This window comes from Cavia porcellus, unplaced genomic scaffold (assembly GCF_034190915.1).
Source record: "Cavia porcellus strain 051 isolate PalLab524CR breed Dunkin Hartley unplaced genomic scaffold, mCavPor4.1 scaffold_9, whole genome shotgun sequence".
Classification (NCBI taxonomy): domain Eukaryota; kingdom Metazoa; phylum Chordata; class Mammalia; order Rodentia; family Caviidae; genus Cavia; species Cavia porcellus.
In genome coordinates this window covers 47,754,501-47,772,332 of record NW_026947492.1, presented here as the reverse complement: position 1 = coordinate 47,772,332, position 17,832 = coordinate 47,754,501, and the positions used below count along the sequence as shown (strand labels likewise).

At 38.5% G+C, this 17,832-nt stretch overlaps 1 protein-coding gene across 4 annotated transcripts in view; it reads right to left on the bottom strand.

Annotated features, from left to right (window-relative positions):
- Window positions 1-17,832, bottom strand: part of Me3 (malic enzyme 3) — a 219,997-nt gene that overhangs the window by 74,757 nt on the left and 127,408 nt on the right. For all 4 annotated transcript variants that reach the window (XM_003468608.5, XM_013151159.3, XM_013151158.3 and 1 more), the window contains exon 5: window positions 3,864-3,939. In XM_003468608.5, coding sequence (XP_003468656.3) covers window positions 3,864-3,939 — 76 coding nt within the window. The remainder of the gene's footprint in view (window positions 1-3,863; window positions 3,940-17,832) is intronic.

The following is a 17,832-nucleotide window of genomic DNA, read 5'->3' as shown; positions in this document are numbered from 1 at the left end:
TCATTAGGTAGAACCAGCAGTTACTGTAAGTTCGAAGCTCAGTTGGGCCTTCTCCAAGATGGCTACCAGCCAATGGCCTCCCTTAGGTGATGTCTGAACCCAAATAACTCATGAGCCAGTGCAGTCTGTTACCTTCACTGCTCAATTCCACTGGTGTGTTTCTCTTGTGGAGGCCTACTAATGGAGGTCAATAGTAGACATCACAAATCTGCATGTTCAAACTGCCTCTCCCAGGCAAAGAGTCTGGGCTCAAGGTGAAAGCACCACATGCCCCCTCCTTCTTTGTTGAAGTCTCTCTCTCTGTGCTCTCCTCATGGGCTTCAGTTCTTGTTTCATATCCTTCCTGAGTCCTGGGGTGCACTTCTCCCCTTCTATTCATTACTTTGCTATATTTCAGAATATGAGCATGAAATCTCAGGCTCTTTCTTTGTTGCTCATCACTATGACACCTTTCTGATTGCTCATTTGTGTCCTTTGATTGTGAGGTAAGACCTTCCACAGATGTTCCTAACTCCCACACAGATATGTGAGCTACAGGGGCTTCCAGTAATAACAGTGTCCATTCAAGTGCCATTCAATGTGTACAAACATTATTACTGTGAATCTTCACAGCAGGAAAACGAAGCTCAGAGAGATTATCTGTTCATACATGTAAATGAAAGATTTAAGGCCAGAATGCCCATCTGTCAGGTTTCAAAGCAAGGGCTACTTCCTCTACGTAATAACTAGAACAGACCTCTGGGCTTCTCCAAAGTGAGACAGGAATAAAGGACGGAGAAGGTATTCACTAATTCACTCTAGGACCCTCTAGGCAGGCACAGACTGATTACCAATTTGCTGCTTCCCTTACAGTCTCCTCTTTTTGACAGCACAGACACAGTGTACTCTCATTACTTCTGGGTTGGTCTCTAACCACTGTATGCTCCTTGAGTTTGAATCTGTACTTCTTTAATTCCACTTCCCCAGAAAATTCTTGCAGAGTAGATGTTTACTAAGTGGTCGTCAAATCCAACTGAATTAGATGCCACTCCAGCCTAGATCTGCTTATGCAACATATACTCTCCGTAAAGGTGGTGATGTCTGTCTATTCAGGCTTTCTTGAATTTCATCTCCTAAAGCTCCCATTTCTCTTCCTCTGTAACCACTGTCTGTGGTACTTAGAACTCAGTGTTCTGAAAATACGCTTATTGAAATCACTATATGTAACTCCTTTCATTGTACTTTTGAATTCATGTTTTGGTTTTCTATCCATAGTATAAAGCAGTTCCAAGGCAGGATCCATGTTTTTTCCTTTTGTATCTCTTGCATCAGGACTGTAGTAACAGTTGTATGAGTTGTGCCCTAACAACTGAAGCAGTTGAATCTTGACAGTCATCTCATGAGGCTCTCAAAAAGCCTTGGTGGCAGCTTAGAAGTGGACACCTTTTATTTCTGGTTAAGATGGAGATTATCTTTTCATCATTCTTTCTAATTTCTCATAATTTTAACAAAAGTACTGTATGTATTAGTGGAGATCCTCTCTCTGGTACTTTGTAACTGAAAGATGCTTAATACATCTGTTGACTGAGTTTATTTGATTCAATAAGCATCTTTTAAATGCCTACTATATATGAAGTTTCTTCATGGTTGAACACTCTATGTATGTAGAAAAGCCCTCATTTACAAGACTCCAGCAACATTCCTAGTTAGATCAGCCATTAACTCTCCATTGAGTGAACTGGCTTCCCTTAATGTCAAGATTTTAGTGTACTTACATCTTAGATACATCCTGGAAACTGGGTTTTCTGGACAGAGACCAAAACCTGAAAGGCCAATGCCAGTACATAATTGAAGTCTAAGCAGATAAGCAAGAAAGAGATGCATGGGGCAAAATCACTTCTAGACAAGATACACAAAATGAACCATTTACCATGGCCAGGATTGAAGTTAAAAGGTGCTGCCTCTCTCTACTCTGGTCTGAATGATGATGCAGCACAGGAGGGCCAGAAGTGGCAGGGAGACAACTAGAAATAAATAGGAAGAAGCAATATTTGGAGCCTTTTGGAGACAGGTGGTGGGAGTCAGGGAATCAACAGAAAAAGGAGGAGGGAAACCCTGGATAATAAACAGTGGTGGAGTGCAGGAACTCTCAGTGGAGGCATAGTGGTGTCAGCACTGGACACAAGAGTTTCTTATACTGTGGTTGGTCAGGCCTAGTCTCTTCCCCAGCTCCTGTGCCAGAAATACCCTCATTAAGCAATCAGCAGATGCCTGGAATTTTTGTTTCATCCATATTGCTTCTGAAAGTGACAGTAACGTTAGGTACCAAAACCCTAAAACTTTATTACAGAAGTTCTTATGGCAGAAGATCAGGGGTTTAGCCAAAGGCTAAAAAATTTCCACAAAGTTTTATATTTTAAAATTAACACAGCGTTTAGATCCCACATTCTGTCTTGTTTGTTAAATAAATTTCTTTTCCATTAATATTGGACAAGAAGAGGAGGAGAATAAGGGTAAAACACAGGAAGGTATATATAAGGGTAACAGGATGTATATGATCAAAATATGTTATATGCATGTATGAAAAGACAGCTATGCCATACAGAAAGATAAAGGGGAGTCATTTCTAGGAAAATTGATGCACTTTGAGACTATGATGTTAAATGAAATAAATTAGATATACAAGCGTAAATATCACATGGCTTCTCTTACATAAGAAACCAAGAGTATAATTAAAGAGCAAAATAAAAGAGACAATAGGAACCAGGGAGGCAGATCTTTTGCATGTGGGGAGGGAACCAGGACAGGGAGAGAGTGGTGAAGGTGGAGAAGGAAAGAGATGCAAAAAAACTTAAGATGTGCTATGCACATGTACCAGCTCCTCATGAGGAATGTAATCATTATGTAATTCCAAACATGTACTAATAAAAATGAAAAGTAAGAAAACTTAAAATGCCACATTGAAACCCACTATTTTAGAAAAGGCATAGGCACTAATAAAATATATTTTAAAGAGGTAAAATCATAAAAAAATCTAAATGGCAATATTAAAGATGGTTGAAAACAAGACCAAAGTAATGGAAAACCAAATATTTAAGTACAGAGTTGTAATAAAACTTCTCACTAATCAAAATAAGGTTTTCTTCCTAAATTTTTGAATAAAATGGATACTTCAGGAAAAAGTACCAGGTGTGCTTTGTCACACTGCATCTAAGCCCTACTGCTGTGTGTACCTAGGATACACAAAGTCAAGCTTATGTTATGCTTAACATAAGCTCTTTTCTTCATGTAGAAGGTTGTTGCCTATATCCCAATCTCTTTAATGACTAATTGTTCAAACTCTTCCCTCAGTTCAAGCCCCAGATCCAGTGTCATTTCCTACTTGAAGTCATCTGAGGTTTTATTTGAGCTAAAAGTCATTTCTGCCCCTTTGAAAACTGTCAACCTTTGTGTACACCTCACTTAACTCTGGTCAAATTCTACCTTGCTAGTTTTTTTGTTTTGTTTGCCTCCTGCTATATAAGAAAGAGCTTTTGTATGGTTTCTTGCTGTATTCACCATGGAAACTGTCATTTTACATTTAGTAGGTACTCATGCTGAACATATCTTCATACTAATGATGATGGTGGTGGTGATGATGGCAGTAATGATGATAATGATAATAATGGTGGTGATGATGATAATGGGTAATTTAATACGAGTTTTTGATTAATGCACTCTCTACTTGTGTTTAACCATGAGAAGTCTATGGTATTGCTGGTATAGGAGGGCAGTATGTTGCCTTCAGTGTCATAATAGTTCATCTTACAGGAGGAAATGACTCTAATGCAGGCTGAAAGGACTTACCCAACAAAAGAGCAATAACAATGAAACCAAAATCATACCTTAATATTTTCTTCTGGCCAAGAGTTCAGCATTGTTGCAATGTGGCCCTTGTCATGAATGGTGATAAACAGCCCACTAGGAGAAACAAACACATAGAAACAGAGAAACTAGGCAGTTAGATTGCGCAGGAAAAGAGCAAAGACCAAAGGTATTGGGACTTGCAGCCACTTAATCATTGCATCACCTAATTAAGTGAGCCTTGTACCATTTAATTTTGCCCATAGACCTGGGTAAGAGGGATCTCTTGTTAAAGCCTAAAAGTTTCGAAGATCCAACTCTGGCCTGCCTACAATTGTTCCTCTCCATAGCACCTGGAGGCCATCGGGCCAAGAATTGTGCTCAGCTGGAGTTTGTGTTCTCCAGAATGTGCACCCTCCTTCTCTTCCTCCCTCTAGACCAGGTACTGAGGTTCCTATATTTTCTTGGCCAAAAGGCCCTAAAAGAGTAACTGCTCTTGGGTCTCTGGATCTGTTTCCTGAGTACGGACTACACAACAGTGGCTGGATCCCTAGGCCTGAGGCTGTGAATGGATTGTGGAAACATGGTTTGAGATATCCAGACATATACACACGAAGCCTTTGAAGAGGGATGCAAGTGAGATGGAGAGAAGGAGGATGCAGTCAGTTTTCTTTGGACCCTGGAGTCTCAGAATTTAAAATTTAAACTCAGTCTTCCAGCACATCAAATATAGGTATGCTTGTAAAGACAAGATAATAGATTAAATAAAAGAAAAAAAATTAAAATAATTTTAAAAATTAAAAAATTAAAGATAATAGATTTATTTTATTTAACAGTTTTAAAGCTTGAATCAGAACTTTTAAAGTTTAAACCTAAAGTATGTGGACCTGAATGAATCTTCTACCCTGAAGTGATCCCTTTCCTCTCATTCACTCTACTGGATTCCACATTAATTTCTCACCAGCCCTGAAGCTTGTCAAGCCTCGATACAAAAACAAACCTTGAGCTTCTGGTAATAACACAGTTGTTTAGATACTTCAGATACCAATTATAAAATTATTCATTTCTAAACAATTTAATTGTTATGTTATGAAAATTATATTTATTTATGGCAAGGTTATTTGGATTAAGGTTGCCAGAAACTGGAGGGGAATCTACGTGGGAAAGTAGAAATCACATTTCTTGAGAGTTGCAGTTTTTTGCCTGAAGCCAACAGTTTGCAATCAATCTGGGACAGCAGAAAGCCAAAGTTAGAGAATGGAGTTAGGGTTGGCGGAGCAGCAGGAAAGTGAAGGGGGAGAATTCTGAAAGTGAACCAACTCAAGAAGTGATGAATTCCCAAGGGTAGGGTATAAAATCTGCCCAAACCTATTGGCTGACCATTAAACTATGTGTATACAGGGGGAGTGGCAAAAAAAAAAAACTGTAGCTGGTTGAGCAGTTTTCAGCTATTGCTGATTAGAAGATACAGAGTTTGGAATTGGAATCCAGTTATTCTCGTAGAATAAAAAGTACTTTGGAGAAACAAATGAGGCAGAATCTGGAATTCAAAGTACAACTCAAAGTATATAAATGTCCATTTTAACAAGCTGCTCAACTTTATATGTATTTGAAAGTTTCCAACATAAAAAAAAAAACCTCACTATTCTTAATCCCACTTTTCTTGGCAGGACTGTTCTTTGTCTTCCCTTGAGTACTGCCAAACTTTCTAAAGGCATTGCTTATATTATCTGCCTTCATTTTTCATCTTTCCCTCAGTCCTTGACCCAATGCGATATGTCTTTTCTGAATACCATGCTACTAAACTGACAATGGCCTTCACATCCCTGTGAACTGAAGTTCTCTGAAGAAGTCACATTTATATTTAAGAGCTTACAGACTGTTTAACCTTGGATAACTAGAACATTATAACTGTGGAGAGATGAAATGTTGTACTTTTATCTTGTCCTGTCTTTTGCCTCTTTTATATTCCCTTACTATTAACCTCTGACCTAACATCTCCGTGACTTCTGGCTAGAACTTTTGGAATGTACAGTTAAGCTTCTATTATCCCTAACACTAAGAATGCTATAAGATTACATCTGAATCCCGTAGAAGACATTCCTCTGCTTTTCTGTAGGCTGCCTAGCTAATTCTCCCATCAATGTAATCGGTAAATACGCTGATTTATGACTTTCTTTTGTTCTGTCATTCCACATATCATTCAGGATAGCTTGAATCTGTTTCCCCGGGTCATGGTCACTCATATTTGGCTCAGAATAAACTTAGTGCCTTTAAAGCAAAATTATTTTAAACCAGCATCCCTAAATGCATTGGACACTTTTAAGCCTCATATCCTTTGGTTTTCCAGTAGCATCTATCACTTTTACACACGTCCCACCCTTACCTAGACTCCACTTTCTTTGAGTTTTCCTCTTGTTCCTCTGCCTGTTTCTTTTTAGTCTCTTGTACTGGAATTACTGAGTTATTATGTGATAAAGTTTCTCAAAAACTTATGCTATCCTGATTTCCTTACTACCCTCATTTTTTCCTCATCAATGTCCAAGGCATTTGGCCCAATGTTTCCCAAATATATCAGAACTATGGTTTCTCACTTTTGTCATTATTGGCAGTTTGGGTTAAATAATTTTTGTTGTGCGGTTGTCCTTGCATAGTAGGATGTTTAGTATCATTCCTGGCTTCTACCCACTAGATACTTGTTTTAGTTTCTTTGTCTCTGCTGAGACAAAGTCCCCAAGACCCCAAGTTAATAAAGGAAAGGTTTATCTAGCTCACAGTCTATAGAGGTGTCAGTCCATAATCAGCTGGCTTCAGGGCAGGGTGGTGGGGCATCATATAGAAAAACAGTTCATGTGGGCAGAAGGAAGCAAAAGCAACAAGGGACAACCACAGCTCTTTCTATCCCTTATGTCTCAACCAGGCTACTTAGGGCATATAGTACTCACACCTTTAATCCTAGTGTCCCTGAAGCTATCATTGTACCATGATCCCAGCATCACGCACTCTAAATCCAGCCATCTCTGAAAAAGCCTCGCCTATGACTGCATGAGGTTTTGGGGGGACATCTAGACACAAACCATAGCAATCTCATCCTCTGTTGTGATAACAAAATGTCTGCATACATTGGTAAATACGTGTTGGAGTGGGAGGAATCATCCTTGGTTCTAGACTCATTGCTCTAGAGCCCTCTATTTAACTGTCTGACATGAATACTGAACACTTCAATCTTAATATGGTCTAAAACCAAGTTTATGATCTAACTTACCACTTTGAGTCAGACAAGACAAAAAACCCTCATTCCTCTTATTCTCCAGGTATCAGCTGTACTGGTTTTCTTTCCTGTCCAAGTATCATGATCTTCCTACCTTGAGGCTAATTCACATACTCTTCCTTCTGTTTGGTACCTTCTGCCTCTCCTCACTCTTCATTAAATACATTCCTACTCATTATTTTGATCATTTTAAGTCAAAGTAGAGATTTTAAGAACCTCAACCTGTAGACACAAAATTGTCACATTTATTTATATGGCTACTCAATTTCACGAGGGAAAGGTCTACACCTATTTTTGTTATAGCTCACCATTGTATTCTCTAGCTTTGTCCATACTAGGTACTAAAGATATAATCTTTTAATAAATGGAGAAGTGACTAGATGAATGACTGTGATGACAATTGATGAATAAAGACCAAAGTATTGAGTACATTTTAAGCGGGAGCACAGATGATCTGTCTGTTCGCTATGCTGTATGCTACCCAGAGGATCATGTGAGCAGTGTGGAGTGGCATGGGTAGCACCAGGTGGAGCTGCCTCTGTGGCTTAGAGCAGGGAAATGAGCTCATAGAGGATAATAGATGGCCAGGGAAAAGGAAAGCATTTAGGATTCATGGGTGCAGGGCTGTATTCACTACATTGAAGAAGAACTCTAGGTATTTGAATTAATTTACTAATAAGATTTGGGCAGAATTTTAGGGGATGACCACCCCAAAATATGCCTCTTGGGCCTAGAGATTATTTTGAGCTAACATTTATTGAGAATCAGCTGATTCAGCAAAGCTTTAAAAATTGGGCAAAAATGTTCTTTTGTAAAGAAAATTTACATTTATATAAAAAATTTTCCACTTGTATAGATGTCTCCCTTTCATGTTCCAGGGAGAGGAGGATCCTTAACAACTCTGTCAGTAAAAAAGATGTGGATTTAATTCTGCAAAGTAAAACTTACTAAATAACTCTTGCTTACCACAATTTTCCTGAACATTTCCTCATAATGTCTCCCATCAAAAGCCCCAAACCCTCTTTTCAGTGTATTTAATTCCAGGGTTTAGTGGCTTCTCTCTTCCTTTTTTTTTTTTTTTTTTTTTTTTTTGTAGTAAAGGCCTTCACCGAGCTGCATCCCCCAGACTTTCTTTTCTTTTCTGTTCTCTTTTCTTTTCTCTCTCTCCTTTACTCTTTTTTTTTCTTTTGAAGCAAAACCTCACTGACTCTTTGAGTCTAGGTTGGGCTTGAACTTGCCATTCTTGCCTCAGCCTTGCAGAGGGTCGCACCATGCCTAGTTTATTCTCTTACTAAACTGCCCTGGGTCAGTCTATCTTATGGGGTCCTAAATGGAGAATCTAAAATAGGTAGAGAAAAAGACCCCTTGCTCCACTTCATAGGTATTTGTCATACCATTTTGAAATAACTGTAGGCTTTTCGTTCATATCAGATAAGACGAAACCTAACCATTAGATTAACTTCATGGTTCTTGCCTTGAAAGATCGTCTCTTTTGAATTTAAGTTTGGAAAATCAGACCTTGTTGGTAAAAATAAGCTTCAGACACTGCTCCAAATGAAACAAAGCAGTCACACATAGTTCTTCTGAAGTTTAAGTAGAGTTAGTTGCCTTGTTGTCAGTAGAAGGATAAATTTTGTTTTTAAAAAATTTTTTTTAAAAATTTTAAAAACTTTAAGACAAAAGAGGACAGGACAAAGCAGATCAGAACAGACAATGTAAGCAACACAGTACTTTACCACAAGACAACCCGGAAGGATAAATTTTGAACCCATACGCCCAAAAGCCTTTAAAAAGTCAGTTATTTTTCCCTCCTGAGTTACTGGCACTCTGGAGAGGTCTTGTTGGAGGTACATCTCTTAATTTGTCTTTTTCCCCTGCCACGGGTAGTAGCACCTATAATATCCGTAAGTGTTTGTCCCTCTGCCTGGGTTATCCACAAGACAATCACATAAGATGATAATGCTAGACCCATGTCTCTCACCACACACTAAATTAAAATCAAAATGGATCAAAGATCTAAATATTAAAACAGAAACTTTAAATCTGCTGGAAGAGAGAATAGGTAGAACTCTTAAAGACTTAGGAAAAGGCAGAAATCATGAACAAAACCCCAACCACACTGGAAATACTACAAAGAATCAACAACTAGGAGCTCATTCTGTTAAAAAGCTTTTGCACAGTGAAAGAAATAATAGAGTAAAATAGAGTAATAAGTATAGATAGAGTAAAAAGATAAGCCACAGGGTGGGAAAACCTTTTAGTCAGTTATCCTTCAGACAAAGGATTAATATCTAGGATGCTCAAAACTCAAAAACCCAGACCCCCAAGATTTAAAGCCCAATCCAAAAATATGGGCATCTAAAATGGGTAAATACTTCTTAGATGAAGAAGTAGAAATGGCAAATAAATATATGAAAAATGTTCAGCAACACTATTCATTTAAGAGATGCACATCTCAATCTCCCCCTTTTAAAAAAATTTATTTATTTATTATTATTTTTTAATTAAGGGAAAAATCAAAAAATTAGCAGGATATATTATAGTAACTTTTTTGATTTCCTGTTAACTTGATTTGAAGCCCTGTATTGCTCTCATCATCTTGTTTTGACTGATTTTATTCTGTTCTCTTCTGTTTGATAGCATCAAGTTTGAGGATATAGGCAACTACTTTGAATGCAATAAGATTCACTATAACGCCCATTCTGGTTTGACTATTATCTTCTTTTGAAGTTCTGTAATGTCTCCAATGTTTAGGTTTTATTGGTCTTGTTATGTACTGTTTTGTTCAATTTTATTATATCTAATGATATAGGCAATTCTTTTTAAGGTAGCAAGAGGCATATGGTGACCATTGTTGATCACCTTGTATTCTGTTTTTACATCATGCACTATGTCCATCCTTTGATTTGACTGACTGCTTTGTTTTGTCATATTTGGTTTTATTCTCTTCCAAAAAAAAAGTAATAAGAACTATGGGAGTAATAAAATCCAAAATGTGTAAATGTTATTGTAAAAAAGAGAGGAAAAGAAAGTGCTCTAAAAGATACAACTGCAAGTGTGTTTAGGTGTGTAAGACAGATGACCATATTACTAAGTTTTTGTTGGATCATTGAACACAACTGTTTGCAGTCTCACTGTTTGAATGTCCACTTTGTATGCTTTAATCCTGTAACTTGAATAACTATTTCTAAGATGACAATATGTAATCTATTAACTAGTGATTTCTTACTGTTCATTTTTTTGAAATTCTGTATTACTTGCACCCTTATACTGTTCTTTTTCTTTAAATAAAATAAAAAAAAAAGTATGCTGTTTCCATTTCAACCCAGAAAGAATGGCTGTCAAGAAATCAACCAGTAACAAATGCTGTGGGGAAAAAGGAACCACTGTCTTTTTTCATTCATCTGGGAGAGTAGACATGTACAATCATTGTGAAAATTGGTGTGGAGATTCCTCAAAAAACTAGGATTAGAGGTCCCATCTGACCCAGCTATTCCCTTTCTGGGCATCTTCCTGGGAGAATTAAAATCATCATATCACAACAATATATGCCCCATGTTTGTAGCTGCACAGTTTGTAATAGTTAAATATTGGAAGCAACCTAAATGCCCATCAACTAAGGAATGGATTTAAAAAAGATGTGGCTTATTAATACAATAGAGTACTATTCAGCCATAAAAAGCATAGATTTGAGACATTTCTAAATAAGTGGATGCACCTTGAGACCACACTGTTAAGTGAAATAAATTGAATATACATGTAAATATCATATTGTTTATTTGGTGTGAGATATCGAATGTATATCAGACCAAAGTGTATAAAAGTTATGTGAAATAGGAAGAAATCATTTAAAAGAAAGGGAAACTAGGGAGAGAAGAGGGAAGGAAGGGAAAAGAGCAAAAAAAGAGTCCAAACTCTGAAGTGACATTAAGCCAGACGTATTTAAATATCATATTGTTTCTCTAGCGTGAGAAACTGAAAGGACCAAATGTATAATAGATACTGGGAAATAGGAAGGAGATATTCAAATGGAAGGGGAACAAGAAATGGGAAAGGGGGAAAGAAATGAAGGGCAGAGACAAAAAAGAGAACAAAAGGATGAAAATGGAAACAAAGTTTTTGTAAATAAGGAGGGGAAGTGGGGTTGAAGGGAGGGGAGAGGGTTGGGGAAAAAATAAGAATCAATATCTATCATATGCAATTACAAGCTTCCTCTGATGAATGTGATCATTATGAAAGATAAAGGGGGTTTTTTGGTACTGGGGATCGAACTCATGACCTCACACTTGCCAGGCAGGTGATTCTGCCACTGAACTAAATCCCCGGCAATGTGATCATTATGTATACTCCAAATGTATCAAAAGTTAATCAAAATAAAAAAGAATTCAAAGGTAGGAAACATAAAATGTGTCATTTCAAAATATGATTGTGGAAATTTATATTATGCTACATCAAAACATGTTACTGTTGCCTAAGGAATATTTTGAGACTCTATGGACATAGGAGAAGTTACTGTTCTGTAAGCAAACTTATATCTCTGAAGGAAATATTCATATTTAGGAGTGTCTCTGCCTCTGTGTTAGGAGGAGGAGGATCCTAATAACTCAGAGCTCTTATGAATAAAGAAGGCATCAACTGACAGTGTAGAATAAGCGTCACCCTTGTTTACTGTGCTTTTCCTGGCTACATTCTCATAACTGGCCTCCCAACCCTTTTCTTTCTTTGTTTCAATGGTAGATAGTGTTTAATCTTGACCTCCCAGCCATCTCTTTTAAAATTACTCTTTTTCTGGGTTTCTTCCATGCGTACATGAAGTGTGTTATTAAGTTTCTGTTTTTGCTAATTTATCTTTGGTTATAGGGGCCCATCCAATAAAGAGCTATGAAAAGTAGGGAAAAAATAGGTTTCCATTCCTATACCAATAAAGAGGCCAATTCTTTCAAATTATGAGAACCACGTACCAGTTCCAGGTTCACTGATGACTCACTTAACAACCTAGAGGAAGTCACTTGACCCACATTATCTATGACTCACTCTTGGCCTCTTGATGCTCTTAACATAGCTACGGAAATGTCTTTCATCCAAACAACCCAGTTCTCAAGATTTTTCCCTAATCCCTGAACCCAGATAGAGGCTCAGTAAAATGTTTAGAAAAGTAGCTCATCTATTCAGATGCACCGTCTTAGCTCTTAGCATAACTTATGTTTTGCTAAAACATAGGAAAACAGTGACCATTGATATTATCTGGTACAGTAAAATAAGCCCTCTTCGTTGACAACAAGGTGTGAGGGAGGCGGGACACTTGAACGTTTTACATTTAAACCTGAACTACTAAAATTTCAGAAGACCTTTTTTATGTGTAAATTCATGCTTTATAGACACCATGCTCCAAAAATATCATTTTTTTTTACAATGCATTAAAAACTTTTTAGCTGGCCATGATGGTGCATGTTTATAATCCCAGCACTCAGGAGGCTGAGGCAGGAGGATTGCTGTCTAGTTTCAGGTCAGCCTTCTTTACGCAGTGAGTTCAAGACCACCCTGAACTACAGTAACACTATGTCCAAAAAAACAAAAAACAAAACTAAACAAAACAAAAACAATAACAAGGAACTCTTTAATGTTTTTCAAAAAGCATCTAAACCATACCTAGTTATCCCAAAAGATTGCTTTGAGTGAAGATTTTGAAATGTCTGATAGAAACAAGAACAGTGAAATCCAGGATGAAGTCTAAGATTATGTGGCTCCTAAGTAGCAAAACCTGCTTGAACTAGCGTCTAGCATCCATGGCTGTTTTTGGGCTCTGTGTCCTGACAAGGAGAGGTGCAGAATGAAGTGTGCCAAAAAAGATGCACATTGGAACCACTAATGAGATAGTTGTCTTTGATGTATGTTAAGAGTGAGGGATCACGATGATAAACAAAATAAATCATAGGTCCCACTAGGATCCTAAAAGGAGGTCTCCTGCTCATCCATCCAATTCCTGGAGAAACTGCATCTAGGCTACCAGCTCAGAAAGAAAATATTCCAGGGAAGAAATCTTCTGAAATACTCTGAGCAGCTGATTTTCAGTTTAAGCATCTCAACACCATTTTCTCCAGCAGTAACTGGTGATAGGGTAGTTCTTTGTGTTTCCAAGAGACTCCATCAACTGAGGAATGCACACTCTAACTCCTCTGCATTCCTTTTTAGTGGGTAAAGAAAAAACCCTCCATTTCTGGGGGTAGATGTGTTCTTTCCTCATCTTGCTTAGTTCCATCCTGAGATTCTGAATGCACCGGAGTCCTGGAGGCTGGAACTTGGATTTGCAAGAGATTTCCAAGAGTACAAAGCACCAACAAGGCTGCATGTTACTCAAGTGAGGTTTAGAGGACCATCAGCCGAAAAATAGCATACAGGAAGGCTTAAATGCACATGCTCAGCAACCAGAGCATCTGAGCTCAAAGTTGACTCTACTACACCCTAGCTGTGTGGCTGTGCAGGCTCTATCCTTTAGCTTCAGTTCTTCACATACAAAATAGACGAAATCGTACCACCTGCTTCTGACCTTTGGTTGAACAGTTAAATAAGACTGCACAGTTGAAGAATATATTACTGTATCTGCTGGCACATGGAATAAACTCAGCAAATGGTAGCTCTTTGTATTGCTGATTTGTGTGGTATTTAATTAGTGCAGGATAAGGGGTCAAGTTGCTTATGTTAAAATCCTACTGAAGTGTCCAGTGAGGCACCTGACTCTTTATAAGTGCTCTGTAAGTTTTATTACTTAATAATAAATTAGTATTTTAATTAGAATGATACTGTGCCAATATGTGAGTTTGTGTGTCAGAAACCATGAGTTGTATCCGTTATTGGTGAAAGAGAAAGGTAAGTAGAAAATCTACGACTATATAGATCACTGAAGAGGGACAAAATAATATGGTCTGTGGTGATGTGCAGTTGAGACTAGAAGTTTTCCATCTTCCTTGTAACTTTAGTGTATGTGCTGCCAAAGCAAGCACAATCTATCTTGACTATGAAAGCTAAAATTCAGTGAGAATGAGGCCAAGGGCATCTTGCAAAAAAACTTAGGAGTTTTGCCTCACAAAAGAGGAACATTCATTAATTTATCCATTATGCCTTTTAGAGCATCTCTGCTCTGGGATCCTGGCAGGCCCTTCATGTTAGGCTAGTGCTCATGCAGCACTGTCAGGCAGGATCCCATTACTCTGCAGATGAGATTAAAAGGCAGCAACATGAAGATGGAAATGAGATTCAAACACAAGCCCTTTGGATCCCAGAAATGTGTGGAATTTGGGGCAAGTCAGTTCACTTTTCTGTGCCTTAGTTTTTTGGTCAGTAATATGGAGACTATATCTTTTACAGATGGACTTTGAGGATAAAACAAAGCGGGTTTGCACACTGAAAAGCTTTGTAGAGAGTGAACCTTACTATTTGACTGACCTTGTCCAATAGGGCAAGTCTGAGTACGGTGCTAATAGGACAGTCCCTAAGTACACACTGTTCTGGTTTCCTGGCAGCCCTCTCCAGATGGTTGGGGTAATGGTTTAAGTGCCAAAAGTCTCTGTGTGTTCCACAGCTGGGTCTGTTTCAATCTTCTCTTTGACAATGAGCCAAAGCCCCAGGAATGAATGATACTGGGAAGCAATGTCTATTTCAGATATGTGATACATTTCCAGCGTGATGTTACTAGCTTGCTGGAGTCAGGAAGGTGAGAGGCTGCAGGAAGCCTACTCTGGCTCTGAGGCATGGAGATAACCCTAGTTTTGGAATGAATTATATATATATAGGCTGTCTCGGGATCCCACGGTGACGAACATCCTGCACTGAGCAATGCAACCTGAGCACTCATCACAGCCAAGGGCTCCTCTGTGTAATTAGGACAGAATGTCTCTCATCACTCCTGGGCTTCCCAGCTGAGCATCTGGGACAGAGGCGCTTGTAGGAATCTGGCTGTGAATAGTCATTAACAGGAACGGAACAAAAACAATAGCAATTTTAGCTATTGATGAGTAAGTTTTTCCTGTTTACTTAAGAGAAAAAATTTTAGAATTTGAGGGGAGAAATACAACATGTCCTTGAAAAGTTGTGAGTAAATAAAGTATCTAGACCTGAATTTGTATTGTACATGTTCTTGAGAGATTACTGTTGGAAGGGAAGCTATAAGAAATTGCCCAGGAACATTTATCACTATCCCCCTGATATACTACTCTTCTTTCTGTCACTGAGACAAAATACTTGAGATAAGCATAAAGAGGAGAGGTTTATTTTGGTTCATAGTTTTGGAATTTTCAGTCCTTTGCTGGTTGGCCTGACACTTTTGTGCCTGTGGCAGCATCTGGCTGTGGTACATCCTGGCAGAGGCATATGGCAAGAAAAGCCTTTACCCTTGGCAACTAGAAGGCAAAGGGTGGTAGAGGAGAGGTGTCGGGTCCTCACTTCTCCTCAAGGGCACGCGTCCACTAACTTCATTTCCCTCCACTAGGCCTGATGTTCCACCACGTCTCAATAGCACCAAAGGCAGAGACCAACGCTCTGACACATGAGTTTTGAGGAGTGTTTCAGACCTAAATTATAGCACTTGATTATTCCTTTCCCAAGTTTGGACTTCCTTTCTTCATTTCCTAGAAACAACACAGGTCCTGTCTCAGTTGATATGTGATCATGAAGGCCCAGGGACCGAAGCTAAGAAAGAATAGCAGGGAAGGGGCATGGCTCCTGGGTACATGTACACAGAGGTGAGGGAACACATTCATGCATGACAAAACTTGCACTGAACACCTACTCTATTCCTTCATACTTAATCTGTTTGACCTGAAAGGCATGTCTGTTGTGAGCTGCTTATCTTGGAACAAGGCTGAAACTTTCTTTTCTACCCACGTGTGGAAGCAATGAGTTCTGTTCCCTGTATACACTGTGTACTTTCTCTTTCTTCCAGGGACAAGACACGGTGCACGTGTATGATTTGCTGAAATGAAGCACAGCCTGATGACTTGCTTTGACTAACAAAATGAGAGCGAACAAAACATTTCTTTTTTTTTTTTTATCGGTACCAGGGAACGAACTCATGGCCATGCACTTGCAAGGCAGGCACTGATGCCGCTGAGTCAAATCCCCAGCCCCCGAAAAAAACATTTCTAGATGGAAGAGTTTAAGCATGTTATTTACTGTCTTCTCCTTCTTTCCCTTTGCCATCTGTACAGTTCCAGATAAGGATACTTTATTAGCTCAGTCCTACAGTAAGGGTGATATAGCATGGCCCCTAGACTGGTGTTGGTGTTGTGGTGTTTGTGGTGGTTTTGGTGATGATATGTGTGAATGTATGTTCACACATGGGAGTGCAGAAGTATACGGTAAATGTTTTAAGTATTGAGGGTTTAGAGTTGTTTTTTCCACAGCATAACCTAGCTATAGTATATTTTGTCATCTCTGAAAGATGTCCAATATGTAAAACAAAATATTGGTGTTCTGGGTAAAGCAGTAGTGAGGGTCACCCTTTTTAAAGGGACTGCATACTCTTCTTTTCTTTTTAATCTCATTTTCCATTATTCCTTAAAAAGCCTCTGGCAATGACAACAAGGAAAAAAGAATTCTTTATTAGAAAGGTACATGGCACTTGGAATTACTAACATATTTAGAATATTGTATCTTTAATACAAGTCTCTTCTCTTGAGACTTTATGCTCCCAATGGGATGCCAGTATCTGTCTTATTCACTGCCATAACCTCAGGGCCTAGCATAGTGCTGGCACACTACAGGCAGGTGATAGGCAATATATGCCATAGATGTGGTCAGTGGTTTAGCAAGATGCCAAAGAGAGATAGATCTGGGCCCTTATAGTTACAGTCATAACTGATTATATAATAATACTCCACAGTGTTTCTGTGAAGGTACTCAGCACAGGGCTTTCACTAAGCTGTTTGAATTGTGTCTCCCTTCCCCTTCTCAAACCTCATCACCAAACATTATGTTGGAATCCTAACCCAAGTAACTGTGACCTTATTCAGAAATAAGGTCTTTGCACTGTAATCAAATTAAGGCAAGGTTAATAGACTGGGCCCTCGTTCAACAGAATTGCTGTCCTTAGAAAAAAGGGAAGACAGAGACATAGAGAAAGAAGACCATGTGATGATTGAATCAGAGATTTGAGTGATGTTCTATAAGGCACGGAATGCTAAGAATTACCAGAAAACAGTAGAAGATAAAGATAAAAATTCTTCCCTATGGGTTTCAGAAAAAATGTGGTCCTGCTGACATCCTGACCTCAGATTTTAGTCTGTAAAACTGTGATACAGTACATTTCTGTTGCTTCAACTACGCAATTTGTGGTAATTTGTGATAGCAACCCCATGAAGTTAATGTGCCAGTTATCCAATTTTTGTGTAGTAGCCCTGAGTAGCGGTCATCACAATCCTGTCACTGTACATTTCAAAGTCTATTGGAATTTCACAAGGGCAAGTACAGGCGAAGTTTCCTTCATCCAACAAAGGCCTGTAAATTACATCACTATCTCCAGTTTCCATCAGGAGCCAAAGGAAAAAAAATTCTCCTGGACTTTAGAATTCAGTTACATGAGAGAAAAAGAAAAACAAAGATAATGTTCACTTAAGAGAATGTTAATTCTTGAGAAAAAGACTCTTTAACTCTTATCTCTGTCTGCAGAAAAGTGACCCTCAGAAATTTCCTAAAATAGAATTAGAAAAGCGGGGTGGGGGGGCAAGACCCATTGAAATAGGCAA